Raw genomic sequence first — 11,250 nt, 5'->3', positions numbered from 1 at the left:
CTAGCGTAATATACTCCATATGAACAAAAGAATAATGATTAATGTTGAATTTGGGGTTGACCATGCATCTCATAAGAATAGCCACTGTACACTTAATTCCATTCAATCAATTACTTCTAAGAATAGCCACTGTACACTCACTCAATAAATAAATTCAGGTAAACTCATAGAAGCATAATATACACTTAACCATGCATATCATACAATTCAAAACCATCCTTTACCATCTAAAATAAGGTAAACTCATGTAAGTAGTCAAGTACTACATTCATGAAAAGCATCTAAAATCTGATAAACTCATTCTATCCATTCAATCAAACCCAAAATCCTAGAAACTTTAAAATTCATTCCATAAACATAAAGGAAAAATGCTACAAACGCCAACAATACATCCGTTCAGTTTCACAAAATCCATAATAACATTAACATTCGTAACATTTTTCCAAAGCCAACCAATCAATAAGTTACATCATAAAGTATAAAATGATAGAAAATATAATAAAATACATCATTGCTTTCAAATTATTTTCCATCCTTTCAAGCCTTCGACCATAGTCATCATTTTCATCTTCCATGTCATGAAGCCTCGTCCTTAGATCATTAAAGTCTTCCACTGTTATAGTATCGCAAGCTCTAGTGTTGGAACGGATTGTGGACGTAACGTCTTCATCATCTTCATCCACGAACTTGAAGTAACTGCAATGGGCAGTGTTACTCTATAATGCATGACCATCAGTTAATCGAATAAGAAATATTCATTTGTCACTACTAAAGGATTAATTTTTCCAATACATACTTACATATTTTGATGGGCAAACAAAGAAAAACAAAAGAAAAAAAAACATAAGAAATGAAAGGATTTTTACACTTACATAAATGAATCACCAAAACCAGAATATACTAGTAAGAACAAAAAACATCTGGATTAGAGATAGTAGAAGGCCACAGGAATGCAACACACTTCATCTAAATGATTATAATTTACAAATACTACACAAAGGTCATATGAAGTGACAATAATCCTTGTAACAATCTCATAACCAAGTGTAACACTTAAAGCATAATACAATCATGCCAAGATCATGCCAGTGGAAGTCCCGAAGTCTCATAGACAAGAAATCTGTAGTGCTATTCTAGTGCAAAGACAAGGTCTAAATTAAATGATTTGTAATTAGACACATAGGCAGTCCTATGCTTGTGTTTCAAGCAGGGTCAGCATTCAAGAGAAAATATTTATCAGAATTTTTATCATCCAAGTAGTAAAGACACTTCTAGGGAAGAATCATGTCAATGTCCATGTTGCCCACATGTCAAAGTCCAACACTTCTGTTCTAATATTGCCAAATTAAACAAGAAACAGAGGAGGGGAAAACAAACTCTACGTGTGTCTCAACATCCATCCCTTGTTGGCTGAAATCCCCATCCTCGACTAATTGAGGGGCTAGTGTCATGACAGTTGGTCAACGTAGACTGAGAAATAATACTTCTATCTAAATGACCGTTAGTAGCATCCAATGATTGAATGAAACCACAAGCACCCTGTCCCTATAAGAATTTAAATAGCATTATGAAGCACGAATAGCTTTTAAAGATTTATTTATCCAAGGAGATAAATTTCAGAAATGCAAAAATACATGAGTTGTTAATACCACAAACCAATTTTATGGTTCCACGTACATTTATTGTTCCATTGATTAAAATGACACTTCTGTTCTCATAAGCCATCACCACACCTCTTTTTAGCTTCTCATTCCATACTGTAACTTTCCTAAATTGCCATGTCATTCAACTTTTTCAATGATTGCCTTTTCAGCAAGCTTACACTATTCTTTTTGTTTCTTTTTAAAAAAAAAACAAAAAAACTAATAATAATAAAAACTTTTTTCCTTTCCCCATCCTGATGTGACATCTCCAACACATTCATGGGAGTTTGTTACTGCTTTTTTCTACTCAACTTAAAGATTTTAGCTTAAATAAAGCAGAAGCTAACTGTCTGTTACAGCTTTATGACACCAACTAAAACTTATAACAGCTTTTTTGGAGGGTAAATAAGCTGATTTTCAGAATCACCTCCAAGGGTGATTCTAATTCTCAGCTTATGCAGAAGGTAGTGCACCTTGAAACCCACCACTCGAACTCCAGCTCTCAGCTGCAGCAGCGTGACAATCTGAGAATGGCAGCTCCACTACCTCTCTGTGAACTATTTTTTATTAACTTTAGGACTAGTACTATGATAAATATGTTGCTTTGATTGGATGAAGTGTGCCTGGTCTGTAATGTGCTTGGTAATGAATATATGCAAGTGTTGTCATGTTAATATTTGTTAAATATTTGACTTCTTGTTTGATAAAGCTTTAATTGGTATGCCTTTTTAATATTTGTGTTATTATTGTGCCTTATATATAATTTCATTAGATTGATTAATTGTTGGAATGACCTCTTAATCTGGTAATTAATTACAAAAAGTAAAAGGTAAATTCACTTTACAGCTAAAAGGGGTAAAAAAGACATTTACAGAGCAAAAAACCAATTCTAGCTTATTTAAACAAAGGTAATTATATTTACACAATAATTTTACCTCATTACACCATTTTTCTAATTACACCACTCTAAAAAATTCAAAATCTTATTTCATCTCTGTACACACTCCTTTTCTCTACCCTCAGCCCTAACCTCCTCTCTTCTCCTTACACTCAAAATCTTCTGAACTCCAACTCATCCATCTTCAACTACTACAACCTCCATCGCCACCGATGCCACTTCCGAGCATCACCCGCAACTCACTTCCACGGCCACCACCTAGCAACCCCTCACCGCTACAATCATCACTTCATAGCCTCCCCCGACCACCAGTTCCACAGTTTCTTTTCAGTGTTCTTGTTTTGTTCAACGAACCAGAGTCTCACAAATTCTGTTTGTTCAACAACACACGACCGAACAAAGTTGGTTTGTTCGGTTGGAAAACGGTCAACCAAATCAAGTGTGTTTGGCCCGTGTCCCACCAAATGGGCCAAAATTGATTAATTAGCCATGTTCGGTCATAGAAGTCCGAACAAACTTAAATTGTTTGGCTACCAAAGACGAAACAATCTCAATTTGTTCGGTGAACTAGAGCCGGAAGGAGTTCCAAACCCACATTTTCATGCAACGAGAAACTACACCAAAATGATTGAAAATAATACCCAAACATCTTTTAAACACAAATATTGTATATTATTTAGGTTAAAATACACTTTGTCCCCTTTATGTTTGGCCACTTTTCCCCTTTAGCCCTTAAAGTTTATTTTCCCACTTTGGCCCTTCAAATTTCAAGTTTTTTTCCACTTTACTCCCAAAGCTACTTTCTATTCAAAGTTAGACAAAAAATGCCACGATAAGTGTCACATAATATAAAAAAAGTCATTTAATTAATGGATCAATAAATATGACAGGAACAAAATTTGTTTGTGGTATTAGTAGCTCACCAGCAATAATAGTTGAGGTGGCTATTGGCGATTTTATAGTTTCGTGTGTTTTGCATAGAAAAGAAGAAACATGTTTTCCAATTTTTTTGCTTTTTTCAAAAAACAAAAACAAAACCCATGTTTCGTATGCTACACACTTCTAAAAAAATGTGTAGCATAAGCTTTGCTATGATCTAAAGTGATCTTTGTTGTGAAATAAATAATAATATTTACCTCGTAAGTAGGACCACTTTGGCTCACAACTAAAACACCACTTTACCTTACTACTAGGGCTACAAATGAACATAGTCATTCGTGAACAGACTCAATCTTGGCTCGATAAGGACTAGTTCGAACTCGGTTCATTAATTTTATTTTATTTTTTGCATTCATACTCGAGCTCGTTAAAATCTTAATAACTAAGCCTAAACATATTAGAACTCGGCTTGTTAGCTGACTTGTTTAACATTTTTTATTTATATATTAAATAATGTAAAAATATGTATAAAAAATAAAATAAATATGTTATTTATATATTTAAAAATTATAAATGTAAACAATAGCTAACTATAGATAATGCATTTATATAATAGTGGTGGTAGATATTATTATTTTAGTAAAATATTCACTTTTCTTTTAGTATGTTTATATATATTGTATATAGAATTGTATAATCAAAATTTCAATTGTAACTTTAGTGTCATACGAAATATGAATTTATAACTTTTTTAGCTCGTTAAGGCTTGTGGACAAGTTCGAGCTTGAGTCAAGTTTAAGCCAACTCAGCTTGGGCTCAGTTCGTTAAATTTTTATTGAGCTTGAGTTCAAACTTGAATTCATTAAAATCTTCAAAAACAAGCCCAAACATACTAAAACTCGACTTAACTCGGCTTGACTCGTTTACAGCCCTACTCACTATCTATGTCGCTTTGCCTCATAACGAACACTATTTTAGGTCATAACCAAAACACCACATTAGCTCATAACCCCCACGACTTAGTTTTGACCCCACCTTGACTTGACAAAACCTAACCCCACCACTAGTTTGGAAATTTTTGAAAACAACTTTTTTTGGAAATGAAAACAGTTTCCAAACTTATTTTTGTTATTCATTTCAAAAAATGAAAAATAAATAAATAAAAGAGGCTAACCTGTTTTGAAATTCAAGTCCAGGCAATGAATACAAATTTTGCATGTCCCCCAACTTCAAAGAACATGAACAACACAAGCAGCAGGGGTATTTCCATTTTTCAAGTAAGGAAGTGGGTATCAAAAGATGATAGAAAAAAGCCTAGTTTTCCAAAATGATGGGTGTTAATTCCAACCAAAGTAAAACAAGGCCTGTCACAGATGCCCTGAGGTGGGTAAAAACTTGTTCCTTTTTCTTCACCATGAAAGTGTGAGAATATATTGTATATATGGCATGATTTTGTATATTAGGAATTAGGCATTAGAAAGGATTGTGGTGTAAATAGGAATCTTTGTATTTCCTTTTTCAGTCATAGATTTAGGTAGTGTTATCAGAGGCGAGCCTAAACGCTAAGCGAGGCGAGGCGAGGCTTTAGCGCTTCACGCACACTAAGGCGAGGCGAAATGGTGATGCGATGGAGAAACACCTGAAGCGAGGCTTAGGCGATAAAGCGCGAGGCGAAACGAAGCGACGCTTCATCAGATTTTTGCCTAATTTTAGTTCGAATCATCTGGGCCCTTCATCGACAAAGTTAATTACTAAATAAGAAGTCCAAACCCTAGATCGACTTCGTTCGTCGACATCTGGGTCTTCTGGGTCTTCTTCTTCCGAAGTTGAATCATCTGGGTCTTTTTCTTCCTTCTTCGGACGTCGTTCCGAGGTGAGTTCCTTCTTCTTCCTTTCTCCTTTTTTCACTGTCGGACCCTTCCCCATTTCTTCCCCCCTGTTCTTCCCTTCGACTTCACCTGTTCTTCTTTGTTCATTTTTTTCTTCGACTTAAAGAACACTGTCGAACCCTGTGTTAAAATTAATTCAATTATTTTTTAAAATTAATTTTTAATTCGTAAAAATTAATTTTTAAAATTAATTCAATTATTTTAAAATTAATTTTTTTTTCAATTAATTCAATTATTTTTTTTCTTCTGTGTTAAAATTTCAATTAATTCAATTAATTTCCTGGTTATTCAATTAATTATTTTAATTCAATTAATTCAATTAATTTGTTTATTTGAATTCAATTAATTTCCTGGTTATTCAATTAATTTAATTCAATTATTTTAATTTGTTGGATATTTTCTTTTGTTTATGGATATTTAGTATTTGGAATGATAATTGTATGATGGTTCTTGAAAATATTTATATTTTTGTCTATACGATTTATTTTTAAAAAATATCCTTTCTGATCGCCTCGATTCGATGAAGCCCTCGCCTCGCCTCGTCACCTCGCACTTAGGCGTTAGGAGACCTTGTCACCTCAGTTCGCTTTTCGCCTTAAAAAACACTGGATTTAGGACTATATAAACTGATGAACTCTTTGTAAACAAATACAATTGAATATACAGAAAAACTTTCAGGAATCTTACATGGTATCAGAGCAGGTTAAGAAACCCTAGCGCCGTTGATCTCTCTTCTTCTCTTAGACATGGTTGTTGATCGAAGCTCTTTGCTTCATCGATCGTCAGTCGTGAGTCTTCTTCTTGGCTCAATTTGGTTCGTGATCTCTCTCTTTCTCTCAGACCCGATTGTCAGTCGAAGCTCCTTGCTTCTAAGATCGTCTGGTTTATCTAGGTCTAATTCATCTGATTCGTTGCTCACTTGGTTCGATTGAAGGCTCACCTGTCCATTTCGAAGCTTTGAAGTTCCTTATGTTTTGCGGACGATTGCTGGTCTTCTCTTTCAATTCTGATCGCAATCATGAGAGTTCTTTCTGACCCATGTTTCTCTCTCTGTGTTTATTCATGCTCTCTCTCAGTTTCAGCCTCATTAGTCTCTCTTTGGTTCTCAATTTGATTCGGTGGTTCTCAAAACTGTTCTCAAACTCTGCTTGGGTATTACACTTGACACCCAGTTTCAAATTTATTACACAAAACCCCCCAATGTTTTCTGTTTATTATAATCTGCCTCCATCAATTTTTTTCTTTTGCTAGTTCATTACAATGCCGGATGATAAGATTGCTAGGCCCGAAAATAGGTCACTAGCTTTAGATGAGTGTGCCTTCTGCGACCAGAGAGGTCATTGGAAGTATCACTGTCCCAAAAAAGGATGTATGTCTCGTCTTTTCAACAGTCTCAGATTCAGTTCTGCACTCATTCTCAGAGTACTTTTCGGACTCCCGCCAGTTCTATCGCATCTGCTTCGGTCCTTGATTCTGACTTGGCTTCCCTAAATACTCAGATTAGCCAGCTTCAGCATATCCTATTTGCCACCATTGTTTCCTCTCTTCATTCAAGTTTTCTTGGGTCTTCTTCTAGTTTCTCTTTGTCTGTCTGGATTTTTGACTCTAGTGTTTCTCATCATATGACTCTCATCTCTTCTTATTTCAAAATTTTACTCCCCATTCCTTTCCTATTACTGTTAATGCTGCTAATGAGACTAGTATGTCTGTTATATCTATTGGGTCTGTCTTACCGTCTGCTATGTCTACTGTCTCTATTTTATCTATCATTTATGTTCCTCAGTTATCTGTCAGTTATTATCTATCAATCAACTTGATGCCTCCGGTTTTGATGTTATCTTTTTTTCTTCTATCTATTTTGTGCAGGATCAGATGTCCAAGCAGCAAATTGGGACTGGCCATAGAGTTGGAGACCTCTATGTGGTGGAGAGCTTGCATCTACCTATGACAACCTCTTTGACTGCCTTTTCCTCTTTTCAGTTAGATTCTCTGTCCAATCCTTTCTACTTATGGCATTCTAGATTAGGGAATTTGTCTACTAACTGCTTACGGTCTTTAACTCAATCAGGTATATTGGGTAAAGTTTTTCCTACTGAACTTACTAAATGTCGGAGGTATAAACATATCAAAATGACGGTCTTACCTTTTCATAAAAATACTTCTATATCTGATACACCGTTTTCTTGAGTTCATACTGATGTTTGGGGCCCTTCTCCTATTCTCACTAAAGGGAGTTCTACATACTATGTGTCATTTGTTAACGACTGTACACGTTATACTTGGGTTTATCTTATGACTCATAAGTCTGACTTCTAACTTATATACCGTACTTTTCAGTCTATGGTCACTACTCAGTTTGGGTCTTTAATTAAAGTGTTACGGTCTAACTTGGGTGGGGAACATATTAAAAATGAGTTTTGTGAGTATTTGGCCAATTTGGGTACCATTCACCAAACTTCTTATATGGATACACCTGTCCAAAATGGTCGAGCCGAGCATAAACTCCATCATCTCTTTGAGACAGCAGGGTCTCTTCTTCTCTCTGCCTCAGTTCCGGCTCTGTTCTGGGAAGAGGTAGTTCACTGCTGCTTTTCTTCTCAATCGCATGCCTACTCTCCTTCTTTCTGGTCGGTCTCTTTATGAGGCTTTGTTCTCCCAGATTCCTAACTATTCCCTCCTTTATGTTTGGGTCTACCTGAATTGTCCTTCTTTTCCGTAAAGATAGGACCAAACTTAGTGCCCGGTCAGACCTCTATATCTTTTTGGGTTATAGTCCTACTCAGAAAGGCTATCGGTGTTATGACCCTGTTTTCCGTCGTCTTTATGTCACCCGTCATGTTTCTTTTCTCGAACGTCTACCTTATTTTCAGCTTCCTCCTCTCATTGCCTCGGTTTCCAAAGAGGATTTGGTTCATATTGATCCATTTACTTCTGAGGTCCCGTCTAAGGAGTACATCTCCACTGTTCCTCTTGAGCTTATTTCATCTTCTCCCTTTTCTACACCTGCTGTTGAGTACCCCTCCACTGATCCTCCTGAGGCCATTCCTACTTCTCCGTCTGAGTCACCTATGGCTCTTTCTCCTCCTTCGGCTTTTTTTTCCCCTTCGTTGGTCTATTCTCATCGCAAGGCTCCCCCACCACCAGTTGTCTCTACTCATGTTGTTGCTCCTGCTTCTAACGACTCTGATCCTGCTGCACACTGATATCATACTCATGAGCGTCGCCCTTCAAACAAGTTGGGTTGGTCTAATACATGTTTTTCTGCTTCCTATCATACTTTTTTGTCTCTTATTCATTTTTTTTCAGAACCTCAGTCTTACACGGAGGCCTATCAAGATCCTAATTGGGTTCAAGCTATGGAAGATGATTTCTTTGCCTTGCAACACTTGGGAGTTGGTTCTTTTGCCTGCTGGCAAGAATCTTGTTGGTTGTAAATGGGTTTATAAAGTCAAGACTCATTCTGATGATTCTCTCGAGTGATACAAAGCTCGTTTGGTTGCCAAAAGCTTCTCGCAGGAGTATGGTATTGATTATGAGGAGACATTTGCCCCTGTTGCTAAGATGACTACTGTCCGTACCTTGATTTCTATTGTTGGTGTTTGACATTGGCCTCTCTATCAGATGGATATTAAGAATGCTTTTCTTAACAGTCATCTCACTAAGGTCTATATGCGTCCTCCCCCTCGCCTTCTCCACTCCTCTAAACAGGTTTGTCATCTTCAGTGTGCTCTGTATGGTTTGAAGCAATCTCCTCGTTCTTGGTATAATAGCTTTCAGATTGCTATTACTGAGCTTGGATTTTATCCTTCTGCTTCTGACTCTGCTTTGTTTCTGAGACATACCTCGGCTGGTTTTGTTGCTCTCTTACTCTATGCGGATGATATGATCATCATTGGCTCTAACTCTTCTGTTATCTCTGAAGTCAAGCAACATCTCTTCCGCACCTTCGAAATGAAGGATCTGGGTCTATTGCGGTATTTTCTTGGTATTGAGGTTGCCTCTTCTCCAAAGGAATATTTTCTGTCTCAAGCCAGGTATGCTAATAAGATTATTCACCGTGCCGGTCTTATTGATACCAAGGTTTTTAATACACCTATTGAGTTTAATGTGAAGCTTAACTCTACTAATGGTGTCCCTCTGGATGATCCCACTTTCTATCGCGAGGTTATGGATTGTTTAGTTTATTTAACTGTCACTCGCCTGATCTTACTTATATTGTTCATGTGGTTAGTCAGTTCGTTTATGCTTCTCGCTCTACCCATTGGGCTGCTTTAGTTCGCATTTTTCACTATCTTCGGAGTACCATCTTTCAGAGCTTACTGTTATCCTCTACTTTCACTTTAGACTTGGTGGACTATACTAATTCTGATTGGGCTGGTGATGTTAATAATCGTTAGTGATAGGTCATACATAATTAAGTGTCGCAAATAAAATGTCAACATCTATCATGGTCGAATTGTGGTCGATTTTTTGTGATCTTAAACATTTTCCTAAATTAAGTAATAAAATTAAATTTTAATTTTGCACAAATAACATAGCATAAGGGGGAAAAGTTGTTGAATCAATATTTGAAAAGACAGAAAAAAGCACTTGATCAAGGATAAACATTAAAGAATATGTAGAAGAAAAAAATAATAGGAACAAATCAACGGCCATGACATTCATTTCCGCAAGTTGGTATTTTATTTCCAAGATTGAACACATGAAAGAGAAAGTAAACAAGTAAAAAAAGTTAAATATTAGAAGAGACTAATAATAAAATACCTTCTTAATGGGGCAGACAAAGAAATAGCAACCCACATTTGACCTAGTGAAAGTGGGTTCCTTGTAAATACTACAGGATCCGGCGAAATAGCGGCACACAGGAACGGTGATCTTATCATTCCACACTTCGTCGCACCACACGAAGAAATTACAACTTTTATCCTTAAAAAAATAACAGAAAATAGAAAATCAAACAAGTGTCAAAAGATCACAATAATATTTCAAAAAATTAAGGGTAAATTACAACCCAAAAAACAAAAATTTGAACGGTTATCGGGATGGGGCAACAATAGAAGAGGCGATCGGGATTCTGGTTGTCTTAGAGCGGCGGACGGAGCAAGTTCCGGTACCACAAGGGCAAATGAGATTGGGTACACCATGGCCTCCAATAGGTGATGACGATGGTGATAATAGTGATGGAGATTGAGATGAAGATGGAGTCTTTGGACTCTTCATGGGGCAATCCTTTATCCAGTGACCTTGTTTATGACAGTGGAAGCAACTACGCTTATGGTTATCCTTCTTCTCCTCCTCCTCTGTAACAAACAGCCGCCGATTCGGTTGTGATTGTGGTTGTGGTTGTGGTCGAGTGCTTGAATTTCTGCCACCAGGACTAGCGATAAAGTTGGGAGAATAATAATTGAGATGAGAAACAGGAGTAGTTGAGTCTGAATTCGATCCCACAATCACCTCCTCCTCCAACATCATTTCCATTTATCACAGAGATTCAGATAACGTGCTTTGTGTAGTGTAGTATTTCTATCCGTAACAAATTTTTGTTGAGTGCTGGAGAGGAAGTGAGAAAAGGGAAAGTGGAGTCTTTCGAGAATGGAGGGAAAGGATAACATGTGCTTGTCTTGTCGTGTCTAGTCCTTTCGGACAACAGCTTCAAAGTAGGCGTTACTTTTGGCTCGATGGGCTTCATTTTAGATTCTTCCCAATAATTCAAACAGTGCACTATAGGGCTGTTCAAAAATCTGTTCAAACCAATAATCCGGACTGAAACAGATCGAATCATACGATTTGGTTCGATTCTATTAAGAATTGGTTCGGTTTCGGATTAAGAAATATGATAACCGTAAAAACGGTTCGGTTAATGGATTTTCTGAAAAAATCGCGGTTCGAACCGAACCGAACCGAATTTTAAAAGATATATATATAATGCCAAGTTTTATTT

The 11,250-nt window shown here is 36.6% G+C and overlaps 1 protein-coding gene across 1 annotated transcript; it reads right to left on the bottom strand.

Annotated features, from left to right (window-relative positions):
• Window positions 1-287: 287 nt before the first annotated feature.
• LOC114270445 (uncharacterized) lies at window positions 288-10,932 on the bottom strand. Its single transcript, XM_082866807.1, has 3 exons — window positions 10,349-10,932; window positions 10,074-10,236; window positions 288-716 (listed from the first exon to the last, which is right to left on the bottom strand). The coding sequence occupies exons 1-3, from the start codon at window positions 10,785-10,787 to the stop codon at window positions 617-619; spliced, it is 702 nt and encodes a 233-aa protein (XP_082722933.1). The 5' UTR covers window positions 10,788-10,932; the 3' UTR covers window positions 288-616.
• Window positions 10,933-11,250: the final 318 nt, after the last annotated feature.

The sequence above is a fragment of the Camellia sinensis genome, chromosome 4, assembly GCF_055761805.1.
Source record: "Camellia sinensis isolate YWXY chromosome 4, ASM5576180v1, whole genome shotgun sequence".
In the NCBI taxonomy this organism is placed as follows: domain Eukaryota; kingdom Viridiplantae; phylum Streptophyta; class Magnoliopsida; order Ericales; family Theaceae; genus Camellia; species Camellia sinensis.
Note: the sequence above shows the minus strand (reverse complement) of the source record. Positions and strands in the feature narration are given on the sequence as shown.